This window comes from Lolium rigidum, chromosome 2 (assembly GCF_022539505.1).
Source record: "Lolium rigidum isolate FL_2022 chromosome 2, APGP_CSIRO_Lrig_0.1, whole genome shotgun sequence".
In the NCBI taxonomy this organism is placed as follows: Eukaryota; Viridiplantae; Streptophyta; class Magnoliopsida; order Poales; family Poaceae; genus Lolium; species Lolium rigidum.
Window position 1 is genome coordinate 247,512,558 of NC_061509.1, and position 25,971 is coordinate 247,538,528.

General features: G+C 46.6%; 1 protein-coding gene across 1 annotated transcript; it reads left to right on the plus strand.

Moving 5' to 3' along the window:
• Positions 1-132: 132 nt before the first annotated feature.
• LOC124690737 (inactive histone-lysine N-methyltransferase 2E-like) lies at positions 133-21,341 on the plus strand. Its single transcript, XM_047224084.1, has 3 exons — positions 133-1,033; positions 19,653-19,732; positions 21,048-21,341. Exons 1-2 carry the CDS (start codon positions 133-135, stop codon positions 19,730-19,732), a joined length of 981 nt encoding a protein of 326 aa, XP_047080040.1. The 3' UTR covers positions 21,048-21,341.
• The last annotated feature ends 4,630 nt before the right edge of the window (positions 21,342-25,971 follow it).

Consider the following 25,971-nt stretch of genomic DNA (forward strand, 5'->3'; position numbering starts at 1 on the left):
CCGGGTCACTATCAGAGAGTTCCTTAATCTCAACCCGCGCACCTTCGACACTCCTCTGAAGCCACTAGATGCAGATGATTGGCTGCGTGAGATGAACCGCACCCTCAACACTGCGCGTGTAGCTCCAGCGGCATGCGAGTTTCCTTTGTGACCTTCCTCCTGAGAGGTGAGTCTGCTGCGTGGTGGGACAGCTACCTGGAGAGGAGAGATCCAGATGTTGAGACTGGTTGGGATGACTTCCAGGCACTTTTCAGGCGTCATCACATTCGTGATGGTGCCATGGACAAGATGCGTGAGGAGTTTCGCAGGCTCACACAGGCTGATATGGATGTGGAAACCTACAGCAGAGCCTTCACCAACCTTGCTCGCTATGCAGGTGATGAGATCTCCACCGATGAGAGGAAGCAAGACAAGTTTCGTAGAGGCCTCAACCCTACAGTCAAGTTCGCTATCAACCTGATCAAGTGCAAAAACTTTGATGAGCTTGTTGATACAGCTATCAAGGCTGAGAATGGTAGACAGGAGTTTGAGCAGTCAAGGAAGCACTCTCGTGACAGTGGCTCTTCTTCGACACCAGCTATGCCATCTCAGAAGCGCAGAGTTTGGTTTCCTGACACTGCTCCACCAGCTCCACGGTCTTTCCACTCGAGACCGCCTGGGTTTGCTCCCCGCCCACCCACCCCTCAGTTTGCTCACAGGCCAGCACAGTTTCAGCACAGGCCAGCTTTCACTCCTCAGCAGCACGGAGGTTTTGTTCAGCAGCAGAGGCCAGCCTTTGGTCCTCCTCAGAGACAGTTTGCTCCTCGTTCTTCTTCAGTCACTTGCTACTCTTGTGGTCAGCCCGGGCACACTTCCCGTACTTGTTCTCAGAGGCAGCAACTTCCACCACCACCACCTCGTCCTTCCTCGACTCAGACGATGGTGCGTGCTCCTTCTACAGGCAAGGCTTTCAACTATAACAATAAGCCTAGATCTGCCACTGTCAACAACATCACCACAGAGGAAGCTGAGAAGGCATCAGACGTTGTGCTTGGTACCTTACTTGTGAACTCTATTCCTGCTAAAGTTCTGTTTGATACTGGTGCATCGCATTCTTTCGTGTCTCAAAAGTTTGCTCAAATGCATGGTTTGCCATTGGTTTCTTTGCCCAACACTCTCATGGTACACTCGCCGGGAGCAAATATGAGATCTTCTAATGTAAGTCATGGCAACCAAATTTTCATTGGAAGCTATATGTTCCTTGCTTCATTGATAGTGCTCAAAAGTGCTAGCATTGATGTGATCCTTGGCATGAATTGGTTGAAAGCTAACAAGGCAAAGATTGATTGTGCCACAAAGTCTGTCACTCTTGTTCATCCTTCTGGCCAGATAGTCTATTCTCCAACTTCTTCAACAGTGCAAGTGTTCTCTATTGAAGCAAATCCTCTACCTTCAATTGAAGATGTTCCGGTGGTTTGTGACTTCCCCGATGTCTTTCCAAATGAGCTTCCAGGAATGCCACCTGACAGGGCTGTTGAGTTTGTCATTGAGCTAGAACCTGGTACAGCTCCTATCTCCAAGAGGCCTTACAAGATGGGTCCAAATGAGTTAGCTGAACTCAAGAAACAACTTGATGAGTTGGAAAAGCTTGGGTTCATTCAGCCTAGCACTTCCCCGTGGGGTTGCCCCACCATCTTTGTCAAGAAGAAGGATAAAACTGATCGCTTGGTGGTTGACTACCGCCCTCTGAATGAGAAGACGATCAAGAATAAATATCCTCTTCCTCGCTGACATAGGCATCCCAAATGGGCCTGCCAAATATAGTACCCGGGGTTTATTGAAGGCCCACTACCCGAAGAATAAGAAGATTCGGAAACCCAAGATGTATTTAAGGAAAAGATAGAGTTGTAATAGGAAGTGTTATTTGTAATCTGGCGGGATGAGTTAGAAACCGTCCCGGACTCTGTAACTTGTACAAAACGAAACCCTCGGCTCCACCTCCTATATAAAGGGGGAGTCGAGGGACGAAGAGATCATCGAATCATTGTCTGTAAACCCTAGATTTCATGTTCGTCGAGTACTTTTCGGCTGAAACCTTCGAGATCTACTTGCCCTCTACTTCTAACTAAACCCTAGCCTACAATCTATAGGCATTGATAAGTTAATCCCTTGTCAATTGGCGCCGTCTGTGGGAATTAGAGGCGTAAGGATCCGATCTCGATGGCACGTTCAAGATCTTCGACATCGTCAACCGGAAGCAACACCATGGATCGAGGTAAACAGATCGCTCGCTGGTCTTGTTGATTTTGTTCCTCACCCACCCTCCCGTTTGGATGCATATGCGTATCCGGCGAGCCCTTGGAGATGACGTTCGGAAGGTTCCACTTTCGCGTCGAGAAGGAAGGATCGTATCGTGTCGAAATTCCGATTTCGTCGGGATCGTCGGCGGTCGATTCTGATTTTTCAAGCTATGCATCATCAACCGAATCGAAGAAGAAACTTCGGCAACGCGTTACGTCGACATCGAGCAAGAGAGAAACTCGCCAAGATCTTCAAGCAATGCATCGTTTGAGTCATCTCGCGGACTCATATATAAGCGATGGCTCAAGCGATGTCGACGGTTACGACTTCATCGACAAGTCTCTCACAATGGGCAAGGTCTTCATCAATCTCAACAATGATGTCACCGAACCCAACATAGATCCGAGTACAAAATATCATCGATTTATGCTATCGAAAATCAAGAGGAAACATCGGAGGCTTTCGACGAGTTGGGAAATCCTTTTGTCGATCCCTCGGATCTAAGGAGAGGTATGGGCACTAAATATGTCGGGCCCACACCACGCGTCGAATCCAACTTCCACAGCAGCTCGGGATAGAGCGGCAAAAGCCATAGATGGTTCGGAACCAATGACGACAACGGCTACGACTCAAGAACCGCAAGCTTATCAATATATGCTCGCACGAACCGCCCGAGAAATAGAAAAACAGAGCAAGCTGAGTTGAACAGGAGAAAGGAGGCAGCTTCGGCATCCAGCAGGAGAAGGGCAGATCTAAGTGGACAATCTAGAGTTTCGGGTGATAGCCACAGGGAGGCTCGGAACAGAGGAAGATCAAGGTTACAACACATACCCGAAGCAGAAAGAGAGTTCTTGGTTCAAAACCTCGACATGTCTTTTATGTCGATAGATACAAGGGGAAATATTATCCCTAAGACACCGTAAGCTGGGTATATGGCGACACAAGCTTATATCCTCGCATCCAGTGCCACCCCCGGGAGATCCAAGGGAAACATTATACAACATGGCATTGGCAGGGGTTGGAGCTATGGGGACAACAGTTCGTAGCAACGCCTCCCGAAGGAGCGGCAAGGCAAAATAGTCCACGACCCGCGGCAAGAACGGCGGTAGCTCCGAAGGACCAAGTGGAGCAAGAGACACAGGAGTACAAGCAAGGGTCGATAGAGCAAGGCAAAGCAGAAGGGATCATCGGCAGTCCCCGGAGCTTAATGACGAAGATATGTGCGGTTTACCGTGCTTCACGAGAAGAGTCCGAAAAACTCGAGTCCCCTCAGGATTCAAGTTACCCGACCACTTCAAAAAGTTCGACGGCCTGCAAGATCCGGAGGACCGGTTAATTGATTACCTCGAGACGGTGAAGCTAACTCGGAGGAACTAGAGCAACAGACGATGCAAAGTATTCAGTGCACTTAAGTGGAGCCGCACGATCTTGGATCAAAAAACTTCCGCCAGGATCCATCGACAACTGGAAAGTTTCGAGGACGTATTCGTCAAGAACTTCAGGTCCACGTGCAAAAACCTGCGTCGTTAGAAGAGCCGAGGGCATGTCGACAAAAGCCAGATGAATCAATGAGAAAATATATCCAAAGGTGGAACATCATAAAAAACTCGGCAGAAAATATATCTGACGAGAGAGCAATAGATGCGTTTGTCGCAGGAATTAGGCGTGGAGATTTTGTCAAGGATTTGGGAAGGACCAATCCAAAAACAAGATCCGCGTTGATGGAGATAGCAAATAGATGGGCAGACGGAGAAGACGCTGTCCACAATAAACGACACAGTCGCCGTAAGAAGACCGTGGTCGAAGTTATCGGTCGAGGCGACGATTTCCTGCGAGTATCCAACTTATGACGCCCTGGGGCAAATTTCGGCAGATTTCGGGCAAGTACAGGAGGAAGCAACAGAGACGATTATCAGAGAAGCAACGAGCAGCGAAGTGATAATAGGGACGACTCTCGCAACAGGCAAAATAATGGGCCAAGGTTTCCACGACCTTTTGTGTCTCCCGAAGAAATGTTAAATGGACCGTGCCAGATGCATTTTTTCCTCGATAGCAATGGGAAAAGACAGTCAGGACACCTGCAGAAAGATTGTCGAAATTTCCAAGCAATGTTCAGATGTGCGTAAAACGCTCACGCACGAGCAAGCACAGAGAAACCCTCGGGAGCCTAGGAGCGAAGTTCATCTACCGCCACCTCCCGCGATTACAGAGGACAATCGACACCAACTCGGAATAGCGGCAGACTCGCACCACCACCCTACGTTGATCCTAACTCCAACGGAGCAGTTGTCGATGATTCGAAGGGAAGGCCATCCAATAGAGCTCAAAAAGTAATCTCACGATAGGTGTATATGGCGTAGAAAATGCCTCCACCAACAGCTTGAATACCTTAATTGGTCGTGGCAAGATATCGGCTTCACAATAGCAGCATCATCCGCAAGCAAGTTCCTCGACCGTAGGCGGCCAAGCACTTATTCTCGCTGACGGTTATTGCGGGTTTTGATGTTTCTCGAGTATTCATAGATGGTGGCAGCAGCTTAAACCTTATGTATGCAGATACATTGAGGAAAATGAACATATCCTTAGCAAACCCGAAGCCAACAGTACACAAGGTTCCACCGGCATCACACCGTAAAAACCAAGTTACCCATTGGGGAAGATCAACCTCGACGTTCGCTTTGGAACCCGAGAAAATTATAGAATCGAGAAACTCGGAGTTTGAAGTCGTGGATTTTCCATCGCAATACCACGCTTTGTTGGGACGACCAAAGCATATGCTAGATTTATGGCAGTACCACACTATACATACTCGTTGTGGAGATTGCTCGGACCCAAGGGACCAATCACGGTCAAAGGGAGTTTCGCCTTAGCCGATAAATGCGACAAGGATTTCCATCGGTTATCGAAACCTTCGGGATGCAAGCTGAATACCCGGCGTCGAAAAGCATGACCGATTACGACGTATCGCCGTACGTTGGAAGGCCAAACAAAGAATCAACTTTCAACACAGAGAAAAATTCTAAGGAGGTGCGATTCACCCGACGTATCCAAAAAAGACGACATCCATTGCAAACAACATGGATATCGCATAGGAAAGCGCGCTCGTCGAGTTCCTCCGTGAGAACCGGAAAATCTTCGCATGGTGTCCAGCCGACATGCCAGGAGTACCTGTGGAACTTGCCGAGCACCACCTAAATTTGGATCCAACAAAGAAAACCAATCGGACAACCTTTGCGGCGTTTTTCGAACCAAACCGCAAATCCATGCTATCGAAATAAATCGACTAGAGGAAGCTGGTTTTATCGGAGAGATATCTACGTAAGCCACATGGGTAGCTAACCCAATGATGGTGCCGAAGAAAAACACGACAGCTCCTTCGCATGTGCGTCGACTTCACGTGTCTCAACAAACATTGCCCTAAGGATCACTTTCCCTCCCAAGGATCGATCAAATTATCGACTCCACTAGCAGGTTGTGAACGTCTTTCCTTTTTGGATGCATACTCCGGTTATAACCAGTATCAGATTAAAAGAAGATGATGAAGCCAAAACAGCGTTTATTACACCTTACGGCGTGTTTTGCTACAAGACAATGCCCTTTGGTCTTAAAAACGCGGGAGCAACATATCGGAGGATGATGCGTAAGTGTTTAGCAACACGGATCGGGAAAAATGTGCAAGTATACATCGATGATGTCGTCATAACATCAAAAAAGGGGACAACGCCGATCGAGGATCTCAAAGAAACTTTTGACAACCTCAACAAATTCTCGCCTCAAGCCGAACCCGACGAAGTGTTCTTTTGGCGTCCCAACTAGAGAACTTCTAGGATTTCTAGTTTCAGCAAGAGGGATTGAAGCAAATCCCGACAAAATACAAGCCATAGTAACAATGAGGAAGCCAACGAAGTTGAAAGAAATACAACAGATCTAACCGGGCGAGTCGCAGCTTTGAGCAGTATTCGTCGCCGTGTTAGGAGAAAAAGCGTTACCATTTTATGCGCCGATCAAACAAGGAGATAAGTTCCAAGTGGAACGAAGAAGCCGATAGAGCTTTCGAGGATCCGAAGCGAAAAATATCGACACCACCAATCCCGGTGGCTCCAAAGGAAAAGGAACCTCTCCCGCCGTATATTGCAGCCCACACCCCAAGTGGTTAGCACGGTGTTAGTTGTCGAAAGAGAAGAAGAAGGGAAAATCCATGGAGTACAACGACCGCGATACTTCGTGAGCGAAGTCTTGTCGCCCTCAAAACAAAGGTACCCTCGCACCAAAAGCTAGCATATGGGGTGTTCACGACAAAGACGAAAATTGCGCCACTATTTTTCAAGCACACCCGATCATAGTGGTCAATGAAGCTCCTTTGTCAAATATACCGAATAACCCGTGAGCTACAGTGTCGTGTCTCCCTTTGGGGAATAGAACTTTCTCCTCGGGACATCACGTATGAAAAAGAAAAGCAATAAAGTCGCAAATACTACCGGACTTCATCGCAGAGTGGATGGAGTTGCAAAATACAGGACCCCTGCATTTATCGAGAACCCGGACTATGAACTTTGATGGGTCCAAGAGACTAGAAGGGGCCGGCGCAGGAGTAGTACTCATATCACCCGAAGGCGACAAGTTAAAGTACATCCTTCGGATGACGTTCCCTAACGCGTCTAACAATGAAGCGGAATATGAGGCTCTCATACACGGGATGAAGATGGCGAAAGCACCGCGGAGCAACTCGATTAAAAATCTTTGGCGATTCACAGCTTGGTAGCTCAGCAAGTTATGAACCAATGTGACGCAACCAACGATAGCATGATGGCATACAAGGAGGTGTACAATGAGCTCGAGAAGTTGTTCGATGGATGCGAAGTAAATCATATTAGTAGATTGAGCAACGACGAAGCCGACGTTCTGGCAAACATCGGGTCGCAATGCCTTGCAGTCCCACCAGGTGTATTTTGGGAAGAGATAACAGAGAGATCTACTGAGTCGACAAAGTCAAAAAAGAAGGACAAGAAACCCTCGGGGCCTATCAAGGAAAAGCAAGAAGAAGAAGAAGAAGAGCAAGACCTGGTCATGGTAATACAGATACCATGGATGCAGCCATACATATCATATATACTCAGGAAAGAAATACCCGACGATCCAGTCGAGGCAAGGCGAGTAATTCGACGCTCCAAAGCTTTCACAGTGGTTAAGGGGGAATTATATAAGAGAAGTATTTCAGGCGTCTTGCAAAGGTGCGTTACACCTGAAGAAGGAAGAATAATTCTAAAGGATGTACACGAAGGAATATGTGGCCACCACGCAAGTAGTCGAGCTATCGCAGCCAAGGTCTTTCGGGCAGGATTCTACTGGTTAACAGCAATTGAGGATGCTAAGGACATAGTACGAACTTGCGACGCGTGTCAAAGGTTTGCCGCAAAACCTCATTCTCCAGCAGCAGAACTAGCACCAATACCTTTGTCGTGGCCCTTTGCACAATGGGGACTCGATATGGTGGGCAAGTTACACAAATCATGGCCAGGAGGAAAGGAGTACATGCTAGTAGCTGTCGACAAATTTACAAAGTGGATAGAAGCGAAGCCAATAAATTCACCAGACGGAGCATCCGCAGTAAAATTCATACAAGGCCTCGTCTTCAGGTTTGGAGTGCCCCACAAAGCATCGTCACGTACAACGGCAGCAACTTCACATCCAATGAATTCAAAGACTATTGCAAAGAGGTGGGTATCAAGCTGAACTTTGCGTCGCTTGCACATCCTCAAACCAATGGGCAAGTTGAGAAAGCCAATGGCATAATCCGCAATGGCATCAAGAAACGTCCGTTGGGACCTTTAGAAAAAGCTCGACATACCCGGCCCGAAGAATTACCAAGTGTGCTCGTGGAGCATCCGAACAACACCAAATACGGCGACACAAGAAACCCCGTTTTTTCTCGGTCCATGGCGCGGAGGCAAGTACTTCCAATAGAAATAGAGCACGACTCCCCTAGAGTCACAAGATATGATGAAGAAGCTTCAAAGACAAGCATTGGAAGACGATGTAGACGCACTCGACGAAGCTCGAGACGAAGTACTATCTCGCGTAACCAAATATCAACAGGACTTGAAGAATTACCACAGTCGACGTTTGCGGCCAAGGTCTTTTCAAGTGGGGGACTTAGTTCTTCGGCTCACGCAAAAAAGTCATGAAAAACTCGAATCACCATGGCTTGGCCCTTACATCGTCACTGAAGTAATCGGAGGAGGAGCATACGAGATAAAGGACAAGAAGACAGGGGTGGAGGAGCCAAACCCCCGGAACGTGGCGCAACTTAGGCGGTTCTACGCCTAGAGTCGAAATATAGTCCTTGTAAAACTTCAATGTACCGAAACGCCCACGAGTTTTCGTACGCACTCTTTTCCTTTTTCGGGGCACCGAGTGGGGCCGGAAAGGTTTTTAATGAGGCGGGCTCGTGGTGCTACAATATAATAAAGATAGTGAAGATATACTTCTTATTTTTCGACACGCTCGGGGGCTCAAACGCTCAAGCCCCAAAATACATACAATATAGATTCACTAAAATATTTCGCCTTGGTACATTAATACCTCGCCAAATATAAAAAAATCGGGAGACAAGAATCATAAATATAGTACACACATCAAAAAACATAAGTGCCTTGGTTTAAAAACCTCGCCATGCAAATATAGAACTTCGACATCAACGATACTCAAAAACGGGCAATCTGCCGAAAGGACAAACAAATATGTCTTATTCAGGAAAAATAGATTTCAAGGAAGGAAAAATAGTGCAATCTTCAGGCTCGGGGGCTTCAACAACATAAAGGACCTCAGCAACATACAACGAGTTCCTTCGGAAATATGAGCTACAAGATTTCTAACATGATACAAGTCAATGAAATCCCAAGATAGTATCTACCGATAAACCCCTGGTTGTTTCGTGTTCAGCATAAGAACCTTTGGTAAAGAATTCGAGTCCATCCGAAGAAGTTCATCTATCATCGACTCGGCCACGGGAGCTACCATGGCATCGATTGAGTCAATATCATTCTTTCGACGCGTTTTCTTGGCCGTGCAACCAGCAACAATCTTCGTCAGGTCCAACTTTGGGTAACAAATGTTTATCATAATCATGGCAAACCTCGCTCCAAGCAGATGAGTTGAGCCCGCACAAAGTTATGGATGCGAGGAGCATCTCTCGAATACCTCCAATAATTCGGGAAGAGTTTTCGAACCTCGTTTCGCGGAAACAGATTCCTATAGACAAGGGTTAATGTCGACGTGCAAAAGCCGAGAAAATCGCGCACCTGGCACGCACGATCTTGGAACCTAACAATTTGTTGGGTTCGTTCAGGAGTGGCCCGAACAAACACCCATGATTAAGGGAGAGGTTAACAAGAAGATTTGTTCTCTCATTTACCCTCCGATCTTCGGCGCAGTAATCAAGAACCGAGCCTCGTTAAAAGCAACAGGGCAAGAAATTGGAAGAAAGGCACAAGCAAGATAAAGAAGAGGCATCAAAAGAAGGCAAAAACGTACCTAGCATATCCGTGCTAGCCTCTAGCATCAGCTCAAGCATACTATTTTCTCGGTTGTGGCTCCTTTTGCTTCCAAGATGACAGAAGATCCCTAGCAGCCTACAGACTTCTTCGGCTTGATGAAGAGCAAGTTTTTCTCCTTCAGAGGCTTTTCGAGATTGCTCCATCATGGCCAAAGTTTGTTTCTTCATAGATTGAAGTTGTTGTCGAAGTTCTTGTAAATCTTCCGACAAATGCCCGCTTGATGAACTCTTGAGGAGACTAGGGTCGACTAATATTTTCTTCGAGAAGGAAGATGCAGGTGAAGCAGCGGCAGAGCAAGGAGGAGTCGAGTAGTTATCAAATATTAACTGGAAAAGAAAGGCCCAGGATCAATGAAAAGCACGAAGGAAAATTTCATTTACTTGCTAGAATATTTACATGGGTATTACAAAAGAAAGTTCTCCAGGAAGATTAAGTGAGTAATTGTCGCCAAAGCTAAAATGGCGACAAGACCAAAAGAAACGGAAAAGGAAACAAGGAGGCATGCCACTAGACCTCCGGCCTCGAGGAGCTGGGAGTCGAAGTTGGCTTAATCCCGAGATACGCCAAGATTTTCTTCGTATTGGGCTTGGCCGCCTTCATCGTTGACTTCCACCTCGATCGCTCTATCTGATCGGTGTCGCCAACCTTCGTCCAGCCGAGAGTCCGTCGACCGTCGCAACCGTGAGCAACAGTATTTTCAACGTGCCCACCTTCATATTCTCATGGCGCATCTTCAGCCCAAGATCTTCTCGATGTATTGAAAAGCTTGGCAAGGTCAAGGAAAGTCGAAGGTTCCTCTTTCTTCGGGAAGAAGTAGGGGAACAACACCGACAAAGCCCCACTAGCATTGGCCACGCCTTCACGAATTTCGCGTCCATGGAGCTCCAAAAGAGAAAGTGCGTCAAGGAGAGGGTCATTGACGGGATTCTCCAGATCGTAATCTTGGCCTGTTTGGGCTGACACATGAGACAACATATTAGTCGAAAACCAAGACACAGGAAATGCAACAAAATAGAAGAAATTAAGGATATTACTCAGCGTACGTCGACATTGCGACTTCAAGCGCTTGATGACCCCTTGCTCACGTGCAGCCTGTGCAGATTTCTGCTCGTGTAAAGCAGATTCAGCATCTTTGAGCCTTTGCTGCAATTCTTCGACACTAGCGGCCTTTGCTTTAGCATCATCGCCTTCAGCTCTAGCTTCGCTAGCGGCAAGCTCAGCCTTCTTACGAGCCGTCTCACTTTGCTCGAGTTTTCGAGCAAGTGACTCGGCACGTTGGTTAGCCTCCGCAAGTTTTTCTGTTGAGATGTGGAAAAGAAAGATCAAAAATAGCGACAGGCAGCATGAGTAAAAAACCAGGGAAAAAAAGCAAGTATAAAAGTCGTTACCTTCGGCTCGTCGGCATACTCGCGGTATCCAATAAATTGGGACCCGATGCGGATAAGATCCTTGATCATAGGCTGTCAAAGAAGAAGAAAAGAAGGGGAAAAACTTCGGCATTACAAAAAGTAAGGTTCCACAAAAGCAAAAAAGAGGAAAGATGGATCTCGATAAACTTACATCATCCAAGAGCTGCGGCGAATAGCTGCTCGGTGGAGGAGGAGGCTCAACGATCATTTCAACCCTTGCCCTTTTTGGCGAAGGGACAAGGGGGCTCGATGGTGGAGTAGTGGTGACGACGTTTTGTTGGGGAGGCGATGTTTCATCTCCTTCAACTAACGTGTCTGAAACAAGCACAAGCACGTGACGTGCCGGTCCGAGGAGCTACGTCGCGAATCGGTACTTCTTCTTCCTCATCACTAGTGAATAAAAATCGACAAGTACAAAAAGCAAGACAAGTTAAATCTTTCGAGCACATAAAAAAGGGGAGGAGAGATAAAGTTGACTTACGAGCCGATGAGGGACTCAACATAAGGATCATAAGTCTGCCTTCGGATGAGAAGGAACAACTTCTTCAACCTTAGAAATGCCGAATCCTCGGCTTCAGTCCTTTTCCTCTTGTTCTTTGGAGAAACAAGCAGGAGGAAGGGATTCGGCCGATTCACCGGCCTCGTACTCAGCCTCTTTCTCATGAGAAGCCGCAGATTTGTGAGAACCCGCGACTTCACTTTCGAGAACGTAAGAGCCTTGAGCATCTTCGGCAACTATACCCATTTCTTCGACTTCTCCATCCTCAGGAAGAGGAGGAAGGGAAGCCATAGTAGGGTGATCCTATAAAAAAATAGCGACAAAGGGAAAAATAGCGAGATATTAATACAATGAGATGCAGGAAAAATTCGGAACAAGATAAAAATTCGAGAAGACAAAATACCTCGGGAAGAGGATTGGTGGAGTTGTAGGGTGCCACGCGACAGGAGGAAGGAATAGGATCCTTCTTACTCAGCGAGGTAATTCTTCGAATAAGCTTCTCCAAGTCCTTTACAGAAAGATCTCCGGAGAGCCTATTGGCGTCATTGGCACCAGAATATGTCCAAAGGGGATTTTTGCGAGCCTGAAGAGGCTGCACTCTAATTCTAAGAAAATAGGCTGTGATTTGGACACCAGATAACTCTTTGCCTCGAGTATTTTGGAGCTGATGAATACGAGACATGAGAGCTTCTGTCGCCTTCTTCTCTTCTTCGGAAACTTCGGCGTCCCAGGAGTGGCGGCGTTGAATTTTCGCGTTTCCGTCGAAGGGAACTATGTTGTGTTCCACGGAATTGGCGCTTTCTTCGTGTATATAGAGCCACCTCTTGCGCCATCCTTGGACGGAGTCGGGAAATTTGACGTCAAAATAATCGACATCGGTTCGGACACAGATAACTACGCCACCTATGTTGTAGGTGGCGTTGTGCGCGCCATTGCGGCGAAGGCAGAAAATGCGCTTCCAAAGAGCCCAATTGGGAGCGACTCCAAGGAAGCATTCACAAAGAGTGATAAAAATAGAAATATGAAGGATCGAGTTGGGAGTCGGCTGGTGCAACCGAATCCCGTAAACAAAGAGAAGACCGCGGAGGAAATCATGGATTGGGGGAGAGAGGCCACGGATGAGATGATCAACAAAACTAACCCGATACTCCATTGGAGGGTTGGGGTAGCTTTCTTCGTCGGGAAAGCGGATGGCGTCTTCCTTCTTCATAAGGCCAAGCCTTTTCATCGATTGACGTCTTGATTGGAGATTTTAGATCTCTCCCACTCAAGATCTTCAGCAGCCATCGCGGATTCCGGAGTGCCGTGGCGAGTCGGCGCGCGCGCGGTGGCATCAACGGCAATGGACAGTAGCAATGTATGCAAGCGCGGGAAATCGTAGAGAGTTGGGCGCAGTGGAAAGTTTTGCGAAGAGGAACAGGTGAGCGGCGCAAGCAAGGGGATGAACGGAGGTTGAAGACAGGTTTATATAAGAATTGAGGGTCGCAGAAGCCGTTGGATGAGGAAATCGTGTGGTGAGAATCGATCTTCTCGGTTACAAGGGCAAAAAAGTATTTTTACCGAGATAGGCGTTACCGTACGTGCGCCGTAAAAGCGGAGGACGTGTGTCCCCCACTTACACGACGTGTCAACGTGGTGGAAACGATGGACCCACAAGGCGAGAAAAACTCGGCCATTGATAGAGTTGAAGAAAAATTTGCCAAGGGAAAATATGTCGACAAGTAAAATAAAAAGAAAATGGCGACATGATGAGTGATTTGCATACTTCGGGAGCCTTTGGTCAAGAACAAGTTTTTGCCCAAATGCTCGGGGGCTACTTCGAAAAAGTAAAGTTTCGATTATGGCAAAAATAGAAATTGTGGGAGCCTACAACCAAGCACAAGTTCTTGGCCGTAGCCTCGGGGGCTACTCCCATCGGGAGCGCTGTTCGCGCACCCGATAGATAAAAAAAAAAAAAAAAAAAAAGAAAGAAGAAGGGAAAGAATATCGGAAGATAATGGCAATATAGCGACAAGGTGGACTAAAATGTTGAGCCTACAACCAAGCACAAGTTCTTGGCTGTAGCCTCGGGGGCTACTCCCATCGGGAACGCTGTTCGCATGCCCGATGAAATTAACAAAGGAAAAATAGAACGACAAGAGAGTATATTTCGAGTTATAATTAACTCTACATATACTCCCATCGAGAGAGCAGTATAAGTCATATTTGACTCGATAAAATGTGCCATTCCAACAGCCGGAAAAGCACTCGACAATATATTCTCGTAACGCCAAAGTTGCGATCAATTTCCGAATGCCGCAAATTTGCGAAGGTAAGACCCCGGATCTATTCTCGCTGGGCGTGGCATCGCCGAAGACTGCGCTCTGCTACTTTTATCCGTATCAACGGATACGAAGAAAAATCCTAACGGACGCGTTAGGTACTCGATAAATTTAACCGGGACTCGACAGAATGGTAAGACCTTAAGCGGCACTCGTCGAAGTTTACACCAGTATCCCGAGATCATGTCCAGGGACGTGATTTTGAAGTAGGTTTTTGCGGATTGCCACTAGCGCAGCTTAACTAGTACTCGATCCGTCGGATGAACTAGCCCCAACTACCAATATCCCTGTACAATATAGAATTTTATGAGAAGAAGTATAAAAGTTAGAGCTTTTGAATAAAAATAAACAAGTGGAGATTTTCCTTGACTCTATGATTCAAGCAAAATCTCGGGGCTACTCGACATAGGCATCCCAAATGGGCCTGCCAAATATAGTACCCGGGGTTTATTGAAGGCCCACTACCCGAAGAATAAGAAGATTCGGAAACCCAAGATGTATTTAAGGAAAAGATAGAGTTGTAATAGGAAGTGTTATTTGTAATCTGGCGGGATGAGTTAGAAACCGTCCCGGACTCTGTAACTTGTACAAAACGAAACCCTCGGCTCCACCTCCTATATAAAGGGGGAGTCGAGGGACGAAGAGATCATCGAATCATTGTCTGTAAACCCTAGATTTCATGTTCGTCGAGTACTTTTCGGCTGAAACCTTCGAGATCTACTTGCCCTCTACTTCTAACTAAACCCTAGCCTACAATCTATAGGCATTGATAAGTTAATCCCTTGTCACTCGCATCATTGATCTTTTCGACCAACTTGCGGGTGCTACTGTGTTCTCTAAGATGGACTTGAGAAGCGGCTATCACCAAATAAAAATCCGCAAGGAGGATATTCCAAAAACAGCTTTCACCACTCGCTATGGCTTGTATGAGTACACAGTCATGTCCTTTGGCCTCACTAATGCTCCAACGAACGTTCTCTCGCCTCATGAACTCGGCCTTCATGGAGTATCTTGACAAGTTTGTGGTGGTCTATCTTGATGATATTCTTGTCTATTCCAAGTCTAATGAAGAACATGAAGAGCATCTTCACCTCGTCCTCACCAAGCTCCGCGAGCATCGCCTTTATGCCAAGTTCTCCAAGTGCGAGTTTTGGCTTCCAGAAGTCGTCTATCTTGGGCATGTCATTTCGCAAAAGGCATAGCCGTCAATCCTCGAAACAGATCAAGGCAATTGTTGAATGGCTTCCTCCGAAGAATGTCAAGCAAGTGAGAAGCTTCCTCGGTTTGGCTAGTTATTGCCGCCGCTTTGTTGAGAACTTCTCCAAAATTGCCAAGCCTCTCACGGATCTTCCGAAGAAAGACAAGAAGTTCCTTTGGACTCCGATGTGTCAAGAAAGCTTTGAACTCCCGAAACGTAAACTCACTTCAACTCCAGTTCTTGTTGCTCCAGATACTTCCAAGCCCTTCCAGATATTCTGTGATGCCTCTCTTCAAGGATTGGGTGCAGTTCTCATGCAAGAACATCAAGTTGTGGCGTATACTTCTCGCCAGTTGCGCAAGCATGAGTTGAACTATCCCACTCATGATCTCGAGCTTGCAGCGGTTATACATGCTTTGACAACTTGGCGTCCCTACTTGTTGGGCAACCGTTGTGAAATCTTCACCGACCACAAAAGCCTCAAATACATCTTCACTCAACCCAATTTGAACATGCGTCAAACGAGATGGATGGAGACCATCAAAGACTTTGACTTGTCTATCTCCTACACTCCCGGCAAAGCAAATGTGATGGCCGATGCGGCTGAGTCGCAAGGAGTATTGCAATAATCTCATGGTGAAAGAAGCACAACCTCTTCTTCATGAAGAATTCCGAAGTTGAATCTTCAAATCGTTCCCCAAGGCTTTGTTGCAACCTTGGTAGTTGAGCCTACTCTTGAAGAAAAGATAAGAAAGGCACAGTTGGGTGATGCCTTAATCGAGAAAATCAAGGAGAATATGCATCAATCAAAGTACAAGGCTTTCTCTCTTGATGATCAAGGCACTGTGCTCTTTGAAGGGCGCATGGTCGTTCCTAAAGTCGAAAGCTTAAGAGCGTTGATAATGAAAGAAGCTCATGAGACTCCCTTGTCTATCCATCCTGGAAGCAACAAAATGTATCACGATCTAAGGTCAACATTCTGGTGGACAAGAATGAAGCGTGAGATAGCAAAGTATGTCTCCGAATGTGATGTTTGCCGCCGAGTCAAAGCTGAATGTAAAAGACCGGCCGGTGTTCTCCAACCCTTGAAAGTTCCGGAGTGGAAATGGGATAAAGTCGAGATGGACTTCATCACTGGCCTTCCAAAGTCCCGCAAGGGCAATGATGCAATCTTCGTTGTGATTGACCGCCTCTCTAAGGTTGCTCACTTCCATCTCGTCAAAGAGACAATCTCCGCTAGTCGGTTAGGCTGAGCTCTACACCACTAGAATTGTCTCTCTTCATGGTGTTCCCTTGGAAATAAGCTCGATCGTGGAAGCATCTTCACTTCTAGATTTTGGGCAAGCTTTCGAAAAGCTATGGGAACAACTCTTACGATTCGAGACGGCTTATCACCCTCAAACTAGTGGACAAGTTGAAAGGGTAAATCAAATCCTTGAAGATATGCTTCGTGCTTGTGTGATCTCCTTCGGCATGAAATGGGAAGAATGTCTTCCATATGCTTGAGTTCTCCTACAACAACAGCTATCAATCCAGTCTTGGCATGGCACCATTTGAAGTTCAATATGGTCGCAAGTGCAGAACTCCTCTAAACTGGTCAGGTCCCGGTGAAAGAAAACTCTTTGGTCCTGACATTGTGAAAGAAGCTGAAGAACAAGTCAGAATCATTCGTGACAATCTGAAGATAGCTCAGTCTCGACAGAAAAGCTATTATGATAGAAAGCACCGTGATATGGTCTATAAGCCTGATGATCTGGCTTACCTCCGTGTGACTCCCATGAGGGGTACACATCGCTTCGGTATCAAGGGCAAGTTGGCTCCAAGATACATCGGTCCTTTCAAGGTTCTTGCAAGGCGTGGTGAAGTTTCCTACATGCTAGAGCTTCCACCAAATCTCTCCAAAGTGCACGATGTGTTCCACGTGTCACAGCTCAAGCAATGTTTCAAAGATCCAGGCCGTGCAGTTGATCACGAGTCTATTGACCTTCAAGAGGATCTTTCCTATCGTGAGCATCCTGTTCGCATTCTTGATGAAGCCGAAAGGAAGACGAGGAACAGTTCTGTCAAGTTTCTCAAGGTCCTTTGGTCTAATCATTCTGAGAAAGAAGCAACTTGGGAACGCGAAGATCTTCTTAGATCCGAGTATCCCGCTCTCTTCACATCTCCTTAGGAATCTCGGGGCGCGATTCCTTCAAGGGGGGGCGAGTTGTAACATCCCAAGTGAGCTACCCTTTTAGTTTTGCAAGTTTGTGCATCATATTGCATTCATGCATCTCATCATGTCACTTTTGGTTCTTATAAAATTGCATTTGGTTTTATTTTGCATTTCTTTTTGACGTGTTGTTTTCTCTCTCCTTGTTTTACCTCTATCTCACTTGAGATGTTCCAACCTTCAAGCCTACCTATCCTATTCCTAATACTTGACCACTTTTTAAAAAGGTCATGCCAAAACCTCTAGTAAATATGGGTTAATATTATACCCTCTCCTTAATCTCTTATTTTATAATTATTCAACAAAATAATCAACTTTTTGGTTTAATGAAATACTTTGCTTGGGTTAACCCAAACCAACAGTGAATTAAAATTATTTACAAATCTTCCTCTTATCCTAATTCAAAATGGTTTTGGTTTTGGTTTGACTAAAAATCAGAAAAGAACTTAAATAAAATGGAAAAGAAAGGAGACTAGGCCTTTTTCTATTTCTACCTGGACGCCCAGTCCAGCTGTACAAGTCAGCTCCTGTTCTTCTCTCTTCTTTCCGTCAGAAAACCAGCGCCGTGAGCATCTCCTAATCTTTCTTCTCACGGTCACCTGCCCAGCTCCTCTATCCTTCTCCCCTTCCTCCAAATCAAGCCACAAACCCTAGACTTCTTCCTCTGCGCCGCCCCTCTGCTCCTTTCTGCTTCTCCACAAAAATCAGAGAGGGACTTCGGGAGAAAGTCTTCAGTTTCATCAGACAAAACCGCTAAGAAATCCTGCCGGAGATCGCCGTCCTTGCCGTCGTTGTTCGCCGCTGCTCGCTGCGCCGAGCGCGGGGATGGAGCCGCCGTGGTGCCCTCTTCCTCCTCGCTGAACCGGAGCCGGAGCTGCTCGAGGACGCTGCCGCCACCAAGACGTACCTGGAGCGCCGCCGTGTACGCCAACGACCTCCGTCTCGCCCCGCCGTCGTCTCCATCCTCCCCAACCTCTCCCTCGACGTGGTGAGCTCCGCCTAAGTTCCCTGTCGTTCTCCCGTTCATCTCTTTCGATTTCTCGCGCTGACGCCGTCGTCCGCGTCCGATTCTGTTGCTCGCCGCTGCAGCTCGTCGTTGTGCCACCAGAGGCGCAGCAGCCGTCGATCTTGGTCGAGTTTCCCTGTTTCCTTCAAAGGACCAAGCCCCTCTCTTCAATCATCTACTGGTCCAGCTGCTAGCCGGTTAAATCTGCACGAAGGTGAGGCTCGAATTGTTGTCTGTCACCGGCGCGCAAGGTGCCCTTTTTATTTCTGTGCAGTTCTGAAATCAGATTCAGTTAGCTGCTGTTTATTTTTCAGTTAGCTTTTCGTTAGCACTTCCCAGCTGTTACCCTGGTTATTCCAGAATGATATCTATCCTAGCTAGCTGTAGCACTTGTGCGATTGTCTGGAAGCTGGAGATCAAACTCCATCTGGTCTCAATTAGCTGTAGCGTCTTGTTCCGTCTCTGGTTCTTTTTCAGTTTCAGAGCACTGTTTCGCGTATCACTTCAGTATCCTGTCTCCAGTTTCTGTAGCTGCATATGACTTCTTTTGCTTCCGGTAGCATGTAGTTTAACCAGGACGTATCTAGCTCAGTTGGTCAGTTCACTTGAGCGATCAGTGAGGTCCCAGTAACAAACCTGGATGCCTCTCTTTCTTTAACAAACCATCTCTTTTGTTTTGCTATACTGGTTCCCTGGTTGTCTAATACTTTTAAAAATCCAAACTTCAAATCTGTTAAGAACTGTGTAGTGACAGGGATTTGAATCATTTCACATCCTATCCTGGTACCAGATTATTCTTGAATAAATAATTTTGACCAAGTAAATAAAAACAGGTTTTAAAACTTAAAATTTGCATCAATCATATTTTGTGAATTGTATCTCCGATGACTATGAACTTTACAACAAAATCAATCGTTTTTCCGAGATGAATCCAAACATGAACTTTCCATGCATCATATGCCTTTCTATCTTTGCCAAATGGTTAATTCCACGATAACTAAATAATATGTGCGGGCAATTATTAACTATCTTGTCTAGCAGATTGTCCCACTTAATTTTGCTAAGCATGGTCCCTCTTGCATATCACATGCCATGCATCATATTGTCGCATTTCATTTCTTGTATTGATTATGTACTCTCTCTTGTATGTGTGTTTGGTTTTTCTCGTTAGACGCCGGTACCGAGGAGTACGGCGAGGAGTACGACTACTACCCCGAGGAGGATCGTGCCGGTTTCTCTTCTTCGACTTGACGAGCGAGCACTTTTCCCCGCTACCTATTTTTCTCGCTTTTGCCTCTTTACCTTACTGCTATCCTGGTGTGCCGTTCTTGTCACGTATCCTATCGCATGTCACCTATTGCAAGCCATAGACCCATACATATGTCCTACAACTGTTGTTTGGTTACAGGGTCAGCCATGCGAGTCGTAGGCTTACTTAGTACCGTTATTACATTGCTACTATTATCGTTGTCGTCATCGTTATCTAGTTGGGTTATATTTGTTGGGGGGTTCCGAGATACATGCTTATGGTTATATCTGTTCGATAAGATCACACCTTACTTATTCATGCTAATAATAAAATTGTTAAGTAGAGGCATCGGTGGGTCAGCTGATTTTTCGTTTTGAACACGGCTCACTTGTGTCCACTAATATCTTAGGATCCCGAGTTCTTGTTATCCGATCCAAGACCGAGCGCACTAACCATACGTGGGGTTCGGTGGGGCCTCCTCGACCAATTCCTGAACTGCTTCCATTGTCCAAGTGCCACAATTAGTATTTGGTGTGTTTACTCTTTTATCGCGTGCATGCCAGCATGTTACTTATTTACTTTGGGAAGCCCTTGGGTGCCTTGTATCCCTTGCTTCTGGTATGCACGTATAGGTTGCGGTACGAGCGTTTATCGCATGCTGAAGCGGGTCATTCGCCCCTGTGTGTGTTTTGACCCTCCGAAGCCGTGGTCGCAAACAGCTAGGTCCGCCTCGGAGACTCGTCCGAACTCCGTAACGGGTTTAACTTAGTTAGGTGGCTCTTGGACTTGGTCTGTGGTGAAGGGAGAGGTAGTGTCGTGATACTCTGCTTTGATCCAGTAGGGTTGATCGAGCGTATGAGACCAGTAGTGCACCCCTGCAGGGTTACAATCTTTTCGAAAAGCCGTGTCCGCGGTTATGGACGACTTGGAGAAGTGTTGCTTGATCATAGACAACTTTCACCCTTTACCTGCTAATTAACTTGCGTAGTAATTAGGAGAACTATAATAAAAACTGGTTAAAACTGTACACCGTGTGAGTGCTTTTGCATCTTCTTCCTGTAGCATGTAGAAGGGGGAATGCATCGGCTGAGTTATGTTTGTAGAGTTTTAGAACTGTTATATGCACGCTCTCTTATCTATATCTTGCAGACGGAAAGTTGAGAGTGTCTCTATAGGTTGTAGCGCAAGCTTTGCTGCCGCTAAACCCACCATATAGCCGGCGAGCGCAGCCAATATTCTAAGTCTCGCTGGGTACGCGCCTTGGTACTCACCCTCGCTTTTCCTCTCTTTTTCCGGCAACCGTTGGCCCGATGTTTGCAGGTACGACAGGTTATGAGTATCCACCTGGACACTACTTTGTGGACTACGCTGAGGACAACTACGTCGAGTAGAGAGGACGCTCCTAAGGCAGCAGCCTGGGGCTTGCTGGATATGGATTCGACTGCTTTACTTATGGACTCTTAGTCCCATTTGCATCTTGTCTGTACTCAGACGTGTATTCGCTTCCGCATGATGTATTGATGTATTGTTGGGACATGTGTCCTCTGAGTGTCATTTGCTATCTTGCTCTATGAGCTTTGCTATATACTTATTTAACTCTTTTGTGTCGTAGAGTTAATGTTGTGATATCATCTGTGATGCTATGCCCTTGTAACCTGTGCACCGTGCGTGTTTCATATCGAGTGCACAGGAAGGCGAGACACCTAGGCCTGGATGCGTGTACGCCGGGGGCACTAGTTCCGCGTCCGTATTCCTACTCCTAGGGTCAACAGCTTGGTGCTCCGACACGGATACGTATTCACGGGGGGTACTAGTTCCGTGATGCGTATCTAACTTCGGGGGCCGACACTGAGTTCGATAAACCTTGGGTGATCCACTTAAGGGAAACTTGCTGCTGTTCTACAAACCTCTGCTCTTGGAGGCCCAACACTGTCTACAGGAAAAGGAGGGGGCGTAGACATCATCCACCATCTCATGAAAGTCTTGGAGGAAAGAAGTATTGCCTCGTCATCGTTGATGACTATTCACGCTATTGTTGGGTATTCTTCTTCAAGTACAAGAGTGAGACTCAACGGACCATGATGGAGTTTGCCAACCAAGTTCAACGCAAGTACGACAACAAGATTCTCGCAATAAGGAGTGACAATGGAACGGAGTTCAAGAACTACACATTGGATGACTTTCTCGGCGAGGAAGGAATCAAACACCAATACTCCACGCCATATACTCCCCAACAAAATGGGGTCGCCGAAAGGAAGAATCAAACCTTGATCGAAGCCGCTCGAACCATGATGATGGAATACAAGTGCAACTACAATTTTTGGGCGGAAGCTATCTCTACCGCTTGCCATGCTACTAATCGCCTCTACTTCCGCAAAGGTCTTGAGAAGACACCATATGAGATCCTCACCGGCAACAAGCCTAATGTGTCATACTTCAAGGTCTTCGGATGCAAATGCTACATACTTATCAAGGACACACGCCTATCCAAGTTTGATTCAAGAGCTCAAGAAGGAATTTTCGTTGGCTATGCTACGGATTCTCACGCCTATAGAGTCTTCAACAAGTCAAGTGGACGTGTTGTAGAATCTTGTGATGTGACATTCGATGAAGATGATAGATCTTTGGAGGAGCGAAGTGCTTCTTGTGAGAAAGGAGATGCAATTCCCCCGGATACCATAGGAAGGATGGGTGTGGGCATTCGCCTACCTCAAACGCTACCTTCTATGAGTACCGGGGAATGACCAAGTTCCACCCAAGTGGAGCCAGCTACACCACAAGGCCAAGCTTCTTCCGTTGATCTAACGTATGCAAGCCAACCTCTACAACAACCTCAAGTTCAACCTCAAACTCAAGATCAACCTCGACATCTACAACAACAATCAAGTCCAAGTTCACCTCAACAAGCTCAAGAACAACATACTCCGCAAGCTCGTCTACCTCAACACCCAACATCAAGTGACCAAGGTCAAGCTTCAAGTTCTTCTCCGAGTGGTTCGGGGATAATCTTCATGGACAATGATACTCCCTATTCCCCAAGCCATCCGGATCTCATGACAAGGTTGCCTCTTTCAACAACAATGGAGGTCAAGGCGAGGACCTAAACCGTGATGAAGGCCAAGAGGACTCTCAAGAACCATCTCCTCAAGCCGACACTCGCCGTGAAGATCCTACTACAAGACACTTGCGTCTCAAGTCTCATTCCTTGCAAAACATCATTGGTGATATAAAGAGAAATGTCACCACTCGGAGGCAACTTGCAAACTTTTGTGCGCACCATGCCTTTGTCTCTAGGGTGGAACCACTCAAAGTTGATGATGCTCTCCAAGATCCTGATTGGTTGAATGCAATGCAAGAGGAACTCAACAACTTCAAGAGGATTGATGTATGGACTCACATGAAGCGACCCGATCATTGCCGCAATGTTATCGGCACCAAGTGGATCTTCAAGAACAAGCAAGATGAAAGTGGCACGGTCATCCGCAACAAAGCAAGATTGGTGGCACAAGGCTATTCTCAAGTCGAAGGCGTGGACTTTGGTGAAACCTTTGCACCCGTTGCAAGGCTCGAGTCCATCCGTATCCTTTTGGCCTTTGCCTCACATGGCTTTAAGTTACAACAAATGGATGTTAAGAGTGCTTTTCTTAATGGTCCTCTACATGAGGAAGTGTATGTGAAGCAACCCCCGGGGTTCGAGGATCCCCATTTTCCGGACCATGTCTTCAAGCTCAAAAAGGCCCTATATGGTCTCAAACAAGCTCCTAGAGCTTGGTATGAGCATCTCAAGGAGTTGCTTGAAGACCGTGGTTTCCAAGTGGGCAAAATCGATCCCACTCTTTTTACTAAGAAGGTCAATGGGGAGCTTTTCGTATGCCAACTCTATGTAGATGACATCATATTTGGCTCTACTAACACAAAATTCAACGATGAGTTTGCTATGTTGATGACAAATAGGTTTGAGATGTCGATGATGGGTGAACTCAAGTACTTTCTTGGGTTCGAGATCAAGCAAATGCGACAAGGCACCTTCATCAATCAAGCAAAGTACCTCCAAGATATGCTCAAGTGCCTTGATATGAAGGACGCCAAGGGGATCGGAACTCCGATGCAACTCAAGTGTCAACTCACTCTTGACGAAGGCGGCAAGGCGGTGGATACCAAGCTCTACCGTTCGATGATAGGTTTTCTTCTCTACCTTTGTGCCTCTCGCCCGGATATCATGTTGAGCGTTGGTATGTGTGCACGGTTTCAAGCAAATCCGAAGGAAAGCCACCTTGTGGCGGTCAAGAGGATCTTTCGATATTTAGTTGATACCCCACACTTCGGACTATGGTACCCAAGGGACACGGACTTTGCATTGGTTGGTTTCACCGACTCCGATTGGGCGGGCGACAAGATTGATAGGAAGTCTACCTCCGGAGCATGTCACTTTGTTGGAAGATCTTTGGTGTGTTGGTCCTCGAAGAAGCAAAATTGTTTCTCCGTCTCCACCGCGGAAGCCGAGTATATTGTCGCGGCGAGTAGTTGTGCTCAAATCTTATGGATGAGGCAAACCTTGCGGGATTATGGACTCGAGTATAGCAAGGTGCCTCTTTTGTGTGACAATGAGAGCGCAATCAAGATCGCCTACAATCCGGTTCTTCATGGCAAGACGAAGCACATCGAGATACGGAACCACTTCATCCGGGACCACATTGCTCACGGAGATATTGTCCTATCCTATATTGGCACCAAGGAGCAATTGGCGGACATCTTCACGAAGCCCTTGGATGAGAAGCGCTTTATTCAGTTGAGGCATGAGCTAAATGTCATTGATCCGTCGAACTTTGCTTGACCGTCGTGCGCACATACCAATCTTACCGTCATATCTAGATGAAAGGCACGCATGGACATAGGGGGAGTGCGGTTTAAATCCATTGAGCTATCGCCCCCCCATAATGCATAAAGAAATCCAAAACATTTGCTATTTGTCAATTAAGTGACTTATGAGCTTCATGTTGAGTTGTAGTCCGTGAGTCCTAGATACATCTACGCGACCTCACAACTACTATACTCTTACACGGTGGCTTCGGCCACCAACACCCCCTCCTTGAGGGTTTTTCGGTTCTTCGTGACCTTGTTCTGTCTTTCTTCTTTGCTTTCTTCTTCTTGTTTTAAGAACCTCTATCAAGCTTGTTTTCTCGTGATTTTTGCAAGCTTGGTTGTATGTTCTTTTTCTCCATCTCTCTAGTTTCGTTACCCTCCTTTTTGGTGTTCCGATGCCAAAGGGGGAGAAGTTCCTAGGTGGATGGAGACCTTTGTTGTTTGTAGCCGTTTGGTTCTAGTTGCCTATCTTGTCTCTTGGCTACATCAACAACCCCATGGAGGCATTCTATTGTGAGTTTGGGTATTCTCAAGGCTATGGTATGATAACTTCACCCAAATCTCCGTATATGATCTCATGTTGCCTCCATTTTGTGCATATGCCTCTTGAACATGCCATCTTTCTATATTGCATATGTGCTTGGTTTGTAAAAACTAGGGGGAGTGATGTCTCTATAACATGTGAATTTGTATTCAAATACATATTTATGATATGCACATGTGTAGGGGGAGCTCCGTCTAGTTTTTGCAAATCTAATGTTCTCATCATATATCATATGTTATTGTCAACTCTTGTGTTGTCATCAAACACCAAAAAGGGGGAGATTGTAAGAGCAAAAGTCATACCCCAAGTTTTGTGTGTTTGATGACAACACTTGAGTAATCTCACCGTGTGCCTTGAGTATCATTGTTAGATTTGCAAGTACACGGTGACCTCGCCGGACGCGTCAAGATCGGAAGACTGAAGCGTAGTTGATAGGTTTTCTGGTTTTGTGTGTGTTTAGCGAGGTAACAAAGTTGGAGAGAAAAAGGGAAGAAAACCAGTTTTAGCCAGGCCGGTACTACCGGTACCTGTAGCGGTAGTACCGCTACCCCTATAGGTACCGATGTCGGTACCGCTCTGAGTTCTGCGCTGAATTCGTCCCACAGAACGAGTTGCGGTACCTCTACAGTACCTGGAGCGGTAGTACCGCTCACGAGCGGTAGTACCGCTCACGGTACCGCTTACGGTACCGTAACGCGTTACGGTCGTACCGCTCTGGTACCGCCCTGGTACCGCTCTGGATCCAGTAAGGTCTGGACCCTTATGCGGTACCTCGAGCGGTACCTCGGGCGGTAGTACCGCTCTGCGTCCTTTGACCAGATCTGGATCGAATTT